The sequence below is a fragment of the Octodon degus genome, unplaced genomic scaffold (genome assembly GCF_000260255.1).
Source record: "Octodon degus isolate 3935 unplaced genomic scaffold, OctDeg1.0 scaffold00054, whole genome shotgun sequence".
Lineage (NCBI taxonomy): Eukaryota > Metazoa > Chordata > Mammalia > Rodentia > Octodontidae > Octodon > Octodon degus.
In genome coordinates, this window is record NW_004524630.1 from 11,199,407 (window position 1) to 11,214,824 (window position 15,418).

The 15,418-nt window shown below is 45.2% G+C and overlaps 1 protein-coding gene across 1 annotated transcript in view; it reads left to right on the top strand.

The window, feature by feature from the left end:
- Prkdc (protein kinase, DNA-activated, catalytic polypeptide) overlaps positions 1–15,418 on the top strand; it is a 188,415-nt gene that overhangs the window by 139,275 nt on the left and 33,722 nt on the right. The window contains exons 60-66 of the mRNA XM_023717692.1: positions 224–336; positions 2,255–2,386; positions 5,938–6,114; positions 10,446–10,651; positions 13,117–13,255; positions 14,007–14,195; positions 14,739–14,963. Coding sequence (XP_023573460.1) covers positions 224–336; positions 2,255–2,386; positions 5,938–6,114; positions 10,446–10,651; positions 13,117–13,255; positions 14,007–14,195; positions 14,739–14,963 — 1,181 coding nt within the window. The remainder of the gene's footprint in view (positions 1–223; positions 337–2,254; positions 2,387–5,937; positions 6,115–10,445; positions 10,652–13,116; positions 13,256–14,006; positions 14,196–14,738; positions 14,964–15,418) is intronic.

Here is a 15,418-nt window from a genome sequence, read left to right on the forward strand (position 1 = left end):
GGACGCAGTTGCAGGACGCAGTTACAGCTCTGCTGCTCCTCTCCTTCCAGAGCTGCCCCGCTGTCTCTCTGCTCTTCCCTGTAAGTGTCTTTAAGAAAACGCCGCACAAGCATTGCAGAGGCGAGCTGAGCACGCACTCTCTCTTCGGGGACTCCAGGAGGAGTGGGTGGCTTGCCGTGTGGGATTGAGCCATCAGTAACCAAAGCTGGTTCTTGTCCTTCAGGTACAGACCACCGGGCAGAAATACTAAGGCTGCGCAGGCGATTTTTAAAGGACCAAGAAAAAGTCAGTTTGATTTATGCCAAAAAAGGCATTGCTGAACAAAAGCGAGAGAAGGTTTGTGTCTTTTTCGCAAATTTGTTTGATTAGAAATACACGTATCAGAAGAGAGATACAGTACTAGTTCCAGTATTGGTGCACACGCCATGATGGCAGAGGCGCACCGTGTGAATTAAGTTCAGGCATGAATCGGAGTACGCTCTGACTGCCCTCGTGCGAATGGTGCTCGGCGCTGCCTGGAGACTGCCCTCCCGGGTCTGCGGGCTGCCCAGCTCGCAGGTGGCCAGGGCCCGGCTCTGCCTCTCCGCTCCGCTGCGCGCAGCCTCTCCCTCTTCTCCGTGGAGATACGAGTCGCATTCCGCAGATGGGAAGCAGTTGGCCGTCCTCCTAAAGGCCAGAGCCCTGGGGAGGAAGTCACGACTCGCTGGTGTGTGGCCACAGCCGTTGGGAAGGGTGAGGCCGTGGGACAGTGAGGGGAGGACAGCCCCGGGAAGGACACCCAGGCTGGAGAGGCAGCAGCTGAAGGCTGCCATTGGAGACATGAGTGTGGCGTGAATTAACAGTTGTACATACATTTCTCAAAATGTAAAAATAAAGGGTTTTTTTGCTACAACTTCAATCTTGCTTATAAACTAAAAACTATGACAGTTTCCCAGAACAAACTTCCAAATCTGAATATAAAATGATGGAATAGTTGGTCTAAATCTTTTTCTTTAGAGAGAAAGTATACTTGCAGCTTGCTCTTGTCTCTGTAATTCTAACTACTCTTTTAAAGACTGGAATCCTAAACAAGGAAAGTCAGGACCATCCCTACACTGTTGAAGTAGGTCTGGGATTCTGATTAAACCTAAAACGCAACAAGCATGGCCTAAAGGAAGTAGCAATACTCGGTCAGCAGAAGAAACAGAATGTAGGATTTCTGAGCAGAAGTCACAGGAAGACGTTTTGGCCTGGCGTGCAGAAGAGCTTCGTAACAGTGGACACGTGCCGAGTGGCCTGCTGTGCACATTCGCTGACACGGGCCTTCGGGTGTGAAGCTACCGACCAGTACTTAGGAACGGTACAGTCGGACAGCAGAAGCCGTGTCTGTACTTGTGGCTCGTTGGACACATTCACCTGGAGCGCTGCACTCAATGCCAGGTGCCGTGCTGGCTGCTAACATTGTGACCGTAGTGGCATAAAAGCCCTCGCAGAGCCCGGCCCAGTGTGTGTGACAGCCAAAGAGATGAGCTGACAGATACTACGTGGACTCAGAAATAAACCTAGTGATGAGTGGTGGAAAACCGGTCTGGAGCGAGAAACCAGAGATGGGAGCCAAATGATGAGGGACAAGCTGAAGACACATGTTCTAGACCGGGGCTGGCGGGTGCCCTGTTCTGCCTGCTGGGCATCTGTGGAGACCGCAGGCCACCACTCTGGGCTTACTCGTAGGGGAATTAAAAAGGAACTACAGCCCTCTGATTCGTTCTCAGAAAGTTTCAAATCAAATTTTCTTACTTTGTGAAAATTCATATTCCTTTGTAATGGATATTTTAAAATGATGCTCAGGGCCAGCCAGATAGACAGACGCAGGGACCAGGGTTCAATCCCCAGCTCCACATGCCATGCTGGCCCCGCCCAGGGCACACAGAGACAGCAATTGATGCTGGGTGTGGTGGCACACTCCTGTAATCCTAGCACTTGGGAGGCTGAAAACAAGAGGATCACTGCAAGTCCAGTCAGTGTAGTGAGACCCTGTAGACCCTGTACTAAGTACAAAAATAAAAATAAAATAAAATGATGCTCATCTACCATCATTTTATGTGAATTTATCATTTACTGTAGATGTACAAGATACAGTGACTACCCCAAGAATGAAAATTACTATCACTTCCCCTCTATGTGAAAGGTAGATTCTGCCCGTTTTGCATCTTAAGCAATCTGATTTTCCTAAAGAAGAATTCTAATGCTTCATTGTTGGTTCTGATGATTGTAGGAGATGAAGAGTGAGTTGAAAATGAAGCAAGACGCGCAGATCGTTTTGTATAGAAGTTACCGGCACGGAGACCTCCCAGACATCCAGATCAAGTGCAGCAGCCTCATTGCCCCCCTGCAGGCCGTGGCGCAGGTCCGCTCCAAGGGCTGGGCTTTCTTTTTAGAGATTAAAAGCTGTGGTTGTAGCTCTAGTGGTCTACTATTCATACAGAGAAATGGTGGAGGCTACACTATCATAAATAAGGGCCTACACAGCAGATTTGTTTTAAAGACTTCTAAATCTGTCTCGGCCATTTTGTAGTTCTTGACTCATGTAAGGAAAAATTTATAAATTTTACATGTTAATAAGACACTCAAGTCATTGTATAAAATGCTTTGAGAGTATCAGGGAAGTAACAGTTTATCAATGAGGTCAGTGTTTTTTGTGATTTACTTATTAATAGAGGACTGGAGAGAATAGAGCCTTAGGAGAGAATGCCGTTTTCTAGCTGAGTTCTTGCCCTCAGAGGCCTTAACTTTTACTGAAGTAATTTTTGAAAACAAGTTATATAAATATATAATCTCATTATACTATGCACTAATATAATCCCTTGCATTGTACTTGTTTCCATTTCTAATATTGACTACAATCATAGATTACATCTGCTTGCATTTTATTATGATTAAGCTTTTTATTTTCTGTCATTAGAAATTGACAAGCTGGGCTGGGGAGATGGCTTAGTGGAATAAGTGCTTCCCTGGCAAGTGCAAGGGCCTGAGTTCAATCCCCGGTTCTACCAAAAAAAAAAAAAAAGACAAGAATTTGTAAAAATAGCGCACAGTACAGGAACCGTCGTCAGCTTACCCCGCTGGTGGCGTCTTACACTCCTGCAGCACAGGAGGAAGCCTTGGCTCCGATCCTAGTGCAGCAGCAGCACTTCCATACCGCCCCCATTCATTGCTGCCACTTCCTCTGCAGGCCGTGGGGATGTGTGTACCTCGTCTCGTGTAGATTCTTTTGTTGTTGTTGTTGTTGTTGTTGTTGTTTTGCAGAACCAGGGATTGAACTCAGGCCCTTGTACTGCCAGGGAAGCGCTTATTCCACTGAGCCATCTCCCCAGCCCTCGTGTAGATTCTTGTAACTCACCCTTATGTACCTTTTTTGTCACGAAGTACCTTCTCAGTCTCATGTAGATCCTCCCTAAATCTTGCAGGATTAAAGCAGTGATTAAATGCAGTCTAAACGAAGGTTAAAGATTATAAAAAATTGGACAACGTGGCAAAATCCAAAGTTCTCACTGGGTGTGGAGCTCGCGGTCTCTGTGTCCTTGTTGTTTCTGTTTAGGTTTTATGGTACTGGGGATTAAACCCAGGGCCTTGCACGTGCTGGGCAAGCACTCAGCTGGTCACCCCTGGCCCTTTTAAAAAATCTGTTGTGACAGGGTCTCAAATTTGCAATCCTTCTGCCTTAGCATCCCGAGTAGCTGGGTCACAGGTGTGGCCACATACCCGGCCAGAGCCGTCTCTCCGCTGTGCACTAGCTCCCTGGTGGCTCACGTGGCTGCCGCCTGGTGGTGTCGCCCCTTGCTGTCAGCGAGCCTGTCCACCCTGGGGAGGCTGGCTGTATGACGGGGGCGATCTGGCAGCTCCGTGGCTGCCCCGGGGCCTCCTGCAGTCAGTTCATCTCATTAGTGCCTGGAAAAAGTAGATGGTGCGTGTTGTTGAAAAAGCAAGACTACTCATTCCTTCTGTTCTTTACGAAGAGACTTCACCTCGTATTTCTAATTCTGGTTACTTATTTAACATATATTCATCGTGGGGCGCCTCTGTACGCCAGTGGCTGCTGTCGTGCGGAAGATCCAGTCGAGGTCCTCTTGTTTTCTACAGCTGCCTGTCATTGCAAGCCTTGCCTATGTGAGGTGAAGGGTGTCACGTAACATGTAGGCGAGCCACTGTAGGGTGTGGCCAGCGGCAACTGCCTGCTGTTGAGAGTGATACTTACTTTTGGTTTTTTGAAACAGGGTCTCACTGTGCAGTTCAGGCCGGCTTTGAGCTTACTTTGTTGCCCAGGCCAGCCTCAGACTTGCGCTGATCCTCCTGCCTCGGCCTCCTGAGTGCTGGGATTACATGAGGATGATGCTTAATCACTACTGCAATTGTCTGGCCAGAGTGAGCTCTCAGAATTCCCTGAGAATGGAAGTAATCTACGTATGGCATTTGGGCACTGGCTGTACACGTGGAAACCACCTGGCCACGTGTTAAATGAAAAGACCAGATTATCAGACAAGCAGTACTGGTTTTGCCTTGTATGCATAAGGCCCTGAGTTCAATCCGCAGTACCACCAAAAATTAAAATAAATACTTCAGACAACTGTTACCAAATAAAAGATCATGCAGATCAGTGAAAGAACAACCAAATGGTGGCCGTGGTTATCTTTGTGTGGCTTACGGATGATGTTTAATTTTATTTATTTGGTTTCTTAGGATCTTGTATGTTTGTTTGTTGATTGGTTTGGTTCTGCAGTGTTGGGGATTGCACTCAAGGCCTTTAGAGTGAAGAACATCTGTGCCCTCTTTCAAATTTTGAGACAGGGTCTCACCATGTCACTAGACCATGTTTTGTAAAATTTGTCTACTGTAGTAGCAATATCACAACTATCGCAAGACAAATATATTACTTAAATTAGTTGCTTTTGTGTGTGTGTGTGTGTGTGTGTGTGTGTGTGTGTGTGGAACCGGGGATTGAACTCAGGCCCTTGCGCTTGTCAGGGAAGCGCATATTCCACTGAGCCATCGCCCTGGCCCATTTAAATTAATAAATAATAAAAGATCAATCAGATTTGTTGGTGCCAATGCTGTAAACACAAAGGCTGGTGTCCTTGTGGTCACGAGATGTATGGGTGCTAAAGCCATAAGCAGGCGACATGCTATTAGATAGAACTGAAGCCTAGAACTTAATAGGTTTTTTACAGTTAAATGGTTATGATGGGACTTCAAAACTTCACTCTCAGGGCCGGGGAGATGGCTCAGTAGAATAAGCGATTCCCTGGCAAGCTCAAGGGTCTGAGTTCAATCCCCGGTTCCGCAAAAAAAAAACACAAAACAACAACAAAAAAAACTTCACTCTGGGGGGCCAGGGAGATGGCTCAGTGGAATAAGTGCTTGCCTGGCAAGTGCAGCGTTGAGTTCAGTCCTCAGTACCGCAAAAACAACAACAAAAAACCCCTTCACTTTGGGATTTTATTTAAGTGCATCACTTAATTATTTTAAATTTTATCATGATTCCTGTCCAGGGCTAATACCTAAGAGTCCAGTTGAGTCTAAGTTCCTCAAGCAGTACCCCAAACGCCTGCGGTGCATCATTATGGCTACCTCAGCTCTGAAGCTTGTCCTGTTGATCCCAGTTTAAAGGTGGGGAATTGGGATAACAGATTGAGCTCACCGATGAGCTGTGTCCCTGCACTGAGTAGGCCAGCCTTGGAGTTTCTTTCTGTTGAAGGTCTGTACTTTCGTACTGTGTGCCAAGCTAGAACATGTGGTTAAATTCCAAATACTCCCCTTGCGAGATGCCCTCTAAAACTCTCCAAGCAGAATTTAGATGTGTTTGCAGTAGTTTGTATTTTCAAGTAAAGCTCTGATCGAAATGATGAGTTACAGCCTTTTTATTTCAGATCCGAATTTGTCTTTGTTTTGAATATTTTGCAGAGAGACTCATTAATTGCGAAGCAGCTCTTTAGCAGCCTGTTTTCTGGGATACTCAAAGAGATGGATAGATTTAAGATGGCATCTGAAAAAAACATCACTCAAAAGTTGCTCGAAGACTTCAGTCATTTTCTTAACACCACTTTTTTGTTCTTCCCGCCGTTTGTGTCTTGCATCCAGGTAAGCATTTCTGCTTGTTCTCCGAAACACACTCTGCTTCTGGCATTATGTGGTGAGTGTCATGGCTTTGTTTTCTGAGCTGAAACTCTTGACAGATGCCAGGTGTGTAACAGAGTGGGCATACTGTGTGGGTTCCTGCCTCTTCTCCAGCGGGCACGTGGAATTTATTGGACTTTTTAAAAAAAAAACCAAACCCCAATTTATATACAACAGAAGAATCCAAAGTCAGAGCCTTCAGTGTTTTGATTAAACCCTGCATTTTGTTTCCTTACTTATCCATGTGTAGCTTCCCCAAAGTCTGTCTTAAGGTGTCAGTCTAAATGGTCGGGCCACAACTGTGAAGACACACAATCTCTTTCCTCCCAGAACGTGCCTTCTCCATGTGTAATAAGCAGTCCACAGATGCGTGCAGCAGGGATGTTAGCCAGCAGCATGTTAGCCTCGGTCCCTGAGCAGCCCAGAAGTGGTGTAGAGTGCTAGCAGCGTGGCTAAGCAGGCGGTCCCTTGGCCAGAGTAGGCGCATGTGCCCTCACAGCTGACGTTTGTGCTGATAAAATAATGGCGTTCTTCTAAAATGAGTTGATCTCACCAGACTGTATCCCAGCCAGGTTGAAGAAACAGGAGAATCTATTCAAAATGATTTGGAAAGTAAAGCTACTAGCTTCAAATTTTATGCTTTAGCAGTAGTTAATGTTTATTGTTCAACTCACCATTTTTGTTAGAAGTATCGGTAACAAGTGCAGAGTTGTGAGTTCCATCCCTAGTACCGTGGGGGTGGGGAAGAAGAAATGGTTTCTTTGTGCCATTGAAGAACACAACCTTGGGCCTGCCCCGTAGCTCAGCTCTTTAAGTGGCTGCTTCAGCAAAGCAGTCAGGCTCAGGTTGCTCTGGTTCGATCCTCACAACTCAAGCTAGCCAAACCTGCCCTGAAGGCATTCGGAGCAAAAAAAAAAAAGAAAAACACAACCTTGAGACTGGGCATGGTGGCACGTGCCTGTAATCCCAGCGCTTGGGAGGCTGAAAACAGGAGGATCACTATGAGTGCGATCTGTGTAGTGAGACCCTGTAGACGCTGTATTAAATACATTAAAAAGAAAAAGCAGTGTCTCTCGATTTGCATGAAACAGTAAAAAGTATGTTAAAGTGATTTTCTTGAGCCTTGCTCAGCGCGTCTGACAGCTCCTGGTGCCCCAGCGGGGGTTGGACTTTCAGAAGTAACAGAAGACAATGCATTTGTTGCTGTTAACTCGCATTTGATAAAATACTACTGCATCATACATAAAACAATATTACATGGAAGCTGTAATATCATGTAAATTGTCATCTCAACTGTGAATTTCACTAGATGCAAGGGATTGAATTGTTACTAATTCTCGGAGTTCCACAGAAGTGTAGATGCTAACAGGTGTGGTGCACACCTACAAGCCAAGCGCTCCGGGAGGCTGAAGCAGGAGAATTGCAGCCTGTGCAGGTTAGTGACATCAAGACAGTGTCTCAAAAGAAAAAGATCCAGGACGTAGCTCAGCACAAAGGCCCTGGCTTCAAACCCCATGTGCCATACCCTCCAGAAAAGGTACACATACTACCGCTTACTTTTCTTAAGTGTTTAAAGGTAAAATGCTGAAAATATTTGTTTTTATGAAGTGAAATCAAAATAATTATGGAATCAAAAGCAAAAATTGTGCCAGAACTTAAAGATGAAAAATGCGTTGGGTTTAGCATTTTTGTTGAGTTTAACCAATTTAAATTAATTAAACAAAAAAAAATTAATTAAACATGTGTCTTCAAGATGAAAATCAGGGGGCTTGCCAGTTAGCTCAGTTGTTTAAGTGCCTGCCTGGGCAAACCCAGTCAGGCTGGTGGGACAGCGGTTCAATCCCCAGCTCCACATACCACACCACACCCACCATTAAGGCAGCCTGAGCCCGCAAAAAAAACAACTTCTCAACTTTTAGGGCCTGCCAAATAGCTCAGTGGATTAAAGTGTCTGCAAGTAGGTGCAGGAGCTGGGAGTTCACTCTTCCAGCCTGCTGTGCTTGCGCTGATCCTGAGGCATGCTGAGACGGTGATTAAGACTAGGCGTGGTGGCGCACGCCTGTAATCCCAGCACTTGGGATTACAGCTGCAAACAGAGAATCACTATGAGTCCAATCTAGTAGTGAGACCCTGAACACCCTGTAGACCTTTCCTAAAACACAGAAAAAATAATAATAATAAAGATGAAAAGCAACTCAACCTGTGATATGTTTCAAACCATAACAACTTTCAAAATGAAACTTAAATTATGACAAGATCAAGATAGGCCAAATAATTTTATGTATTTGGCTACATTTGTTGCACAGTCGGATGAACAGTGAAAATACACATTCTTGCTTTCCATCTTGATACGAGAATTTATGAACAGGTAGTGTATTACCTACAAATTTTCATATAGATATAGAGTTAGTCATTCAACCCAAGGAAAAATTTGAGGCTGGGGAGATAGCATGGTGGTCTAAGTGCCTGCCTGGCCAGCTCAAGGACCTGGGTTCCATCCCTGGTACTGCATACCATGCGGGACTCGGAAGCCCGGGCATAGTGAAAACGCGTGTGGTGGTGCACGCCTGTAAACCCAGCGCTGTGGAGACTGAGACCAGAGGGTCACTGTGAATCAGGGCTGCATAGCCAGATCCTGTACCAAATAAAAAAAAAGATTAAAAATAATTTTTTTAAAAGAAAAGAACAACTTGATCGCCGCTGCTGCACTTTTCCATGTCTGTTTCCCGGGCACAGCTGTCCTTGCCTCCCAGTCCTGCCTTCCGTCGCCTGCTCTGGCACCACGCACACCTGTGCACAGCTGGGAGGCACATGCGGGGAAGATTGTATCACCCGCTCTGACGAGCGCCTCGAGAACTCACTGAATCGCAGCCAGACATCGAGCCAGACACTGATGCATTAGTTTCACGAAATAACGTCAAGCATCCCGCTCTTTTTATCTTTATGTTGCCCTCTTTTCTCAAATATTAAAAGTATTTTTTAAAAAGAGTACTTACTGTTGGCCACACAGGATGAAGGAATCTTAAGTTTCATGCCACCCTGGATAATACCGCTTTGCTACAGTATCTGGAGCCTAGAACATGCTCAGTAACTAATTACAGAATGAAAATTACTTAAAAATTAGGAATACGTTTACATAAAGATGTTTTGAGCCAGGTAAGGTGGTGCAGAACTGCAACCCCAGGCCTGAGAGGCTGAGGCAGAAAGTTTGCAGCTTCAAACCTGGCCCTGGGAGACGTAGTGACTTATATAGAGACCTTGTCTGAAGATGAAAAAATAAATCTGAAGAAGGCTATAGCTCAGTGTGAAGGTCCTGGGCAAAGAATAATACAAGATGTTTTGCGTTTTCTTCTGGGTTTCCATCTCCAAATTATCATTGTCCAAAAGTCTGACATTTCAAGTAAAAAAAAGCCTATCCCACACTGTTAATTGAAATACAATGTTTTGAATATTCTCTTTGGAAGGGTGATGAACATTTTTGTTTGATTATATGGAGAGTTTTCTTTCTTCTGTGAATCAGTTTGGGGTCCTCTAGCCACAGCTCACGCGTGGCACAGCTGCCAGGGGTGGTGCGGGTGTCCCCGGGCCGTCCGTCCAGGTCTGCACACAGTCCCACGCGCAGCTGTGCCAGTGACAGTGGGGTCGCGCTGTTCCTGTTCAGTGATGTTTCCAGTCCTCCTAGAGGGAGTCACGAAGTGAAGGCCACTGTAGTAATTCCCGAGTCCTCTCTTCAGACGTTAAGTTAGCCCCTGGATGGAAGAGAGGGGTTGTGGACACCTAAGAGGAAGGCGGATGCACCGATTGGATAGCAAGTCTTTGTATTTCATCTGCTCTTTTTAGCAAGTCAGTCAGGATTCCTGGAAATTGCACTTGTTAGATACGGAGGGAGATGATGTATGCACGCATCTTCACAGCTTCGGTCCTCATATCTTGATAATATTGTTCTAGCTTTAAGTTATTTTTGGTTATTTTTTATATTTCTAGGAATATAAAAATAGGAGGGGCTGGGGAAATACCTCAGTGGCATAAGTGCCTGCCTTGCAAGCGCAGGGTCCCAAGTTCAATCCCCGGTACCAAAAAAAACCAAAAACAAATAAATAAAAAGACATTTCCTCCCCTGAGCAAATTGAATATTAAAGGGAAATTTTTAATAGAATTACACAGACAAGCCTTTGGTGCTATCACTACTGACGTCAAGACTTTCTTTTATGTTTGGTAAAAACGAATTAATCACTCAGGAGGACATGGTCCAAATACTGTCTGCTAAACAGCTGCATGTGTTTGTGGTCTTACAGGAGATCAGCTGCCAGCACGCAGCCTTGCTCAGCCTGCCGCCCGCCCTGGTCCGAACTGCCAGCCTGGCCAGCCTGCAGCAGCCCGGGGGCATCCGCCTGCTGGAGGAGGCCCTGCTTCACCTGGCACCCGAAGAGCCGCCCGCCAAGCGAGTCCGTGGCAAGGCCTGTCTCCCTCCCGACACCCTGCGGTGGATGGAGCTTGCTAAGTAAGGCCAAGTTCACGAGAGGCCACGCAGGAGAAAACTGAAGTCCGCCAAAGCAGCGCGGAGGAGGCTGGGCTTGTTTTGGCTGGAAGTTAATAAAGTTGATAGCAGCGCTTCTGTTTTCTTGTTTAGACCAAGCATTGTGTGGGCCAAGTCGGGAACGGCTGCGCAGGAGAAGCGCGTCGCCGAGGCCCAGAGCCTGTTGGTTAAGCCTGTTAATTTCCGTGCAGTTGTTTGAACTGAGCATTATCCCCCCAGCTCAGCTTCCTGTAGCGGGTGGCTATAAATTATAGTTCCTAGTGTTTTATGTTTTTTCCAGTTTTGCTAAACTGAAGAGGATGATTTATTATTTTCAGCAGGACCCAAAATTTTAGAAACAGTTTAATCCAATTACTTTGAGAAAAAACAAATTCCATTTTGTAGTTTGCCGTAGTGGATTATGTCTGATTTTTCTCTTACTGTGGTTTTATCATACAAAAGGCCCTGTGTAATTCTGAGCTATTAGGTCAGGGTTGAAATGAAACTTGAACAGTTTTAAACTAATTTTTACATTTTTTAATTTTTATGGAAAAATAGAAGGGGAAGGGAACTCCTTACCCTATTTGCTGAATAGTTAATTCCTATCTTCCTTTGAGTGCCATGACTTCCGGGCCCTGAGGAGACTAAAACAGTTTAGATGTTGACCCACCTCACAAAATTCAGAAAACGTATGTACTTTTACACATAATTACCTGTCACGTGAAATTGGATGAGGTGGGTCCCGAGAAAGAATGACGTTATGCCAGTAATTCAGAGAGTATCTTGTAGATGATTTGATTTTACTCAGGGGCCACTTTGTCTCACTGCTTCAGATGTACAGGTGAACGGAAAGCACCTTCTAGTATTTTCAGGGCATGAAAAGTCCCTGTCATGGGTGTGCTAGGCGAATGGTAGAGGGCAAGATGTTAAGGTCTTAGTGTTCTTTTTTTTTTTTTTTTAAATGTATTTGATACAGGGTCTCACAACACAGCTCAGACTCGTAGTGATCCTCCAGCTTTCAGCCTCCCCAGTGCTGGGATTATAGGCATGTGCCACCATGCCCAGACTCGGTCGCCAGCTCAGTGCCCCTGAGGGCAGGGCCGGCATGGCATGTGGTACCAGGAATCGAACCCCAGTCCCTGCACTTGTCTAAGCAGGCACTTAGTCCACTGAGCTATCTCATTGGCCCTGTTTCTTTTGTTGTTGTTGTTGTTGTTGTTGGTTTGGTTTGGTTTGGTTTGGTTTGGTTTGGTTTAGACGTCTAAGGTTCTTAATACATCTAGCTGGCCTTGAACTCACTATGTAGCCCAGACTGGCCTCAAATTTGCATGATCCTGCCTCAGCTCCCAAGTTCGAGGATTACTGGCATGTGATACCATTCCCAGCTCGTAAGGGCTTAAACTTTACATTTGCTTCCAACTTTATTAAATACATGTGCACATATTTATGTGTAGTATTTTTGCCCTCCCTGTGGACAGTATAATGAACCTGACCCAGGCTTTTCTTGCTGTGGTGTGGTCGTCATTGTGACTGTGCTCTAATGAACGTACTCTAGTGCGCAGGGACCAGGGCAGAATGTCCCCGGGGACCCCTTTTCTGTGTTAATAGAAAGTGTCTGTTCTTTTCCCAGCACCTGCCCGTGGGTTGCTGTTCTACCTCTTCCCTCCCTGTCCTGCTTCTGGTTTGTTGCTTTGGACTAGGATCAGGCCAGTAACAGTGCTATTATATTTTTATCTAAATTTGGAATCCATGGGCTCACAAATTCTGCAGAGTCCTTTTAATGGAAGTATAGGAGATTTAGTATCCAGGAAGGGAACCAAAAGGCAGGAGAGGAGGGAGGAATTAGTCCTTGGCTGCCTTGTCCGGAAACTGCCATTTTAGGACGAAATGACATTTGGGTTAAGACTTGAAGACAGAAAAGAATTTTCTGAACAGAAGAAAATAAACTTAATAAACTAACTTGATAATTCTATAGAGGAGAATATTTATTTGACAAAGTTAAGCCAGATTTTTTGTTCAGGCGAAGAAGTAAATGAATGTTTGGGTAAATATTATGGCTCTAAGAAAGTTAGTTGTCTTTGGATTTGATAAAGAACTTGGATTAAAAAGAGGTATCTTGGGATGAGAGTTGCATTTCTGCTTCGGAGTGTTTCAGTGCTAGGCAGGAACTGGTGTGTCGTCTTCAGACGCTGATTCAGTGAGATTGTTCGTACAGTATGATCTTTTAATGCTTTCATATTTCATTTTAAATGCACATTAAATTTCTTCTATACAAGTAAAGTATTAAAGCTTAAAGATAATTTTAAAATTTTATATTTTAGCAAAATAACACTTTTTATGTCTTTAGTTAATCTAATGCGTGGCATCTTTATTTGTTACTATTTTGTTAGGGTAAGTACTTTTAAAATACTTAGTATTCACTGATAAGATCTATTTTGGTTGATTTATAGATTGTATCGATCCATTGGCGAGTACGATGTCCTCCGGGGTATTTTTAGCAGTGAGATAGGAACAAAGCAAGTCACTCAGAAGGCCCTGCTCGCAGAAGCCAGAAGCGACTATTCCGAAGCTGCTGAGCAATACAATGAGGTAAAGTCAGGCCCAATATGTCACGGAAACACGTCGTTCTCTGCATGAACGGAGTGTTTCTTAGGTTTTACACAAGATTAATAATAGCTGCATATGATTTCTTATAACCACATACAAAATAATCATCTTTTAAAGAAAATATTGACTCAAGGTACTTCATACATTACTAATTAGTCCTAAACTGCACCATGTTGTTACTGTCTGCGGCAGAGATTGTATAATTTCTATCTGAAGACTGTTTCCCTTCTCTAAGTTAAAAAGTTTATGAAGAGGTAAGAAGCAGGTGGGATGCCGACTGGGAGTGCAGTTTTCCACGTGCTGGATTTGACTGCGGGTGGCTGTCCAAGCCTCAGGTTGAAGCTCAGGATCCAGGGCTAGAGGCTCTCATGAGGAATCCTAAATCTTCTCCGGTTAAAATGCAGATAGCCTGTATTTTAATTTTTAGTCTAAAAACTTGTCAAATAGTAAACAACACAGTCTTAAATCAAATTATGGGACATTAAGTCTTCAGTCTTACTAATTGGCTTCACTGGCGAATTTCTCCAAGAAATGGTTTTCTCCTGGTTAGGCTTTGCATTTTTACTTGTTAATATAAAATTGCTTATATATTTTTTTTAATTTACTGTTTCTCTGAATATTTGCCTCTTCTCCTGCCATGCCATAAATCTGAAAATGATCGTCCTCGTTAGGGTCGTTACACTGTGCTGCCTTTTGTCTTCTTTCCCCTTCCTTCCTGCTCACTTCTTGGCAGGCTCTCAGTGAGCAAGAGTGGGCAGGGGGTGAGCCCACGCAGGCCGAGAGGGACTTCTGGGAGCTGGCATCTCTCGACTGCTACAACCACCTCTGTGAGTGGAAGTCCCTGGAGTACTGCTCTACAGCCAGCGTGGACAGCGAGAGCCCTCCAGATTTAAGTAAAATGTGGAGTCAACCGCTTTATCAGGTGCGTAGAATTACTTAGGTCACTGAAATGCTTTAGATTCAGGTGTTATCTACTTAATAAAATTATTTAAGTTTCCCCTGGAACAAGCTAGTAGTAATGCAGCATTCGGGTGTTTATGTGACCCGGCTCCCCGGCAAGCTCCAGAGCTACTGAGTCGTGCATTACTCGTAGCTGACGAGTAACGAACGGGGTCTGGTTTAAGCAAGTATGAGCGTCCCTGGTGTGGCCACACAGAATGTTTGCTGCCGTCACCTGTGCCGGGAGGTTTCGCGCTGCCTCGCTGGCCTGTGCAGGAGGCCGCTGCCCTCCCGGTGCCCTCGCTGCCCTCCGCCCGCCCCGCACCACTGCTGCCCTCGCGGCGCTGTGGAGCCCCGAACCGTGTGCGCAGCGTCAGGGGCACCTGCTCGAAACAGACCCCATGTCCCCAGCACATTTTTCTTTGTGTCTTGTGGTTGTGAAATGATGTGTAAAATCACAAGTAACGTTACAAAGGAGGCATTGGGGTGGACATTCTGAAACCACAAGGAGACTTTCTGTCCCCAGGAGATGTACCTGCCGTACATGGTCCGCAGCAAGTTGAAGCTGCTGCTCCGAGGCGAGGGTGACCAGTCCCTGCTGACCTTCGTGGACGAGGCGATGCGCAGGGAGCTGCAGCAGGCGCTCACAGAGCTGCAGTACAGCCAGGAGCTGAGTCTTCTGTACATCCTGCAGGATGACCTCGACAGGGCCAAGTACTATGCTGAGCAGGGCATTCAGATTTTTATGCAGGTAATAGCATAGTGCGTCCATCTGAAGTGACTGGCCGGTGTTGGGCATGGCGGTGCTGAGGCTGCCCTGCCGTGCTGGGCAAGCGCTCTGCCACGAGACTATAACCGCAGTCATGAAATAGCCCACTTTTATAGTAGGTTTAAAAGTCAGTAAATAAGTGAAAAAGTTTGCCAAGCAAATTTTTATGTACTGTTGTTTACCACCCATTTCCTTCTAGTTTCCTCTCATGTTGCTCTTCACCTGGCCTTTGGCTTCTTTTGTTGTTTGGTTGGTTTCGATTTTTTGAGACAGGGTCTCGCTGTACCGTTCAAGCTGACCTCTAACTCGCAGTGATCCTCCTGCCTCAGCCTTCCAAGTGTGGGGGTTATAGGTGTGTACCACCATGTCCAGCTTTTTAAAATCACTTTTGTTTTAAAGAAAAGTGCAATTTTTGATTTTTTTTTTTTTTTTTTTTT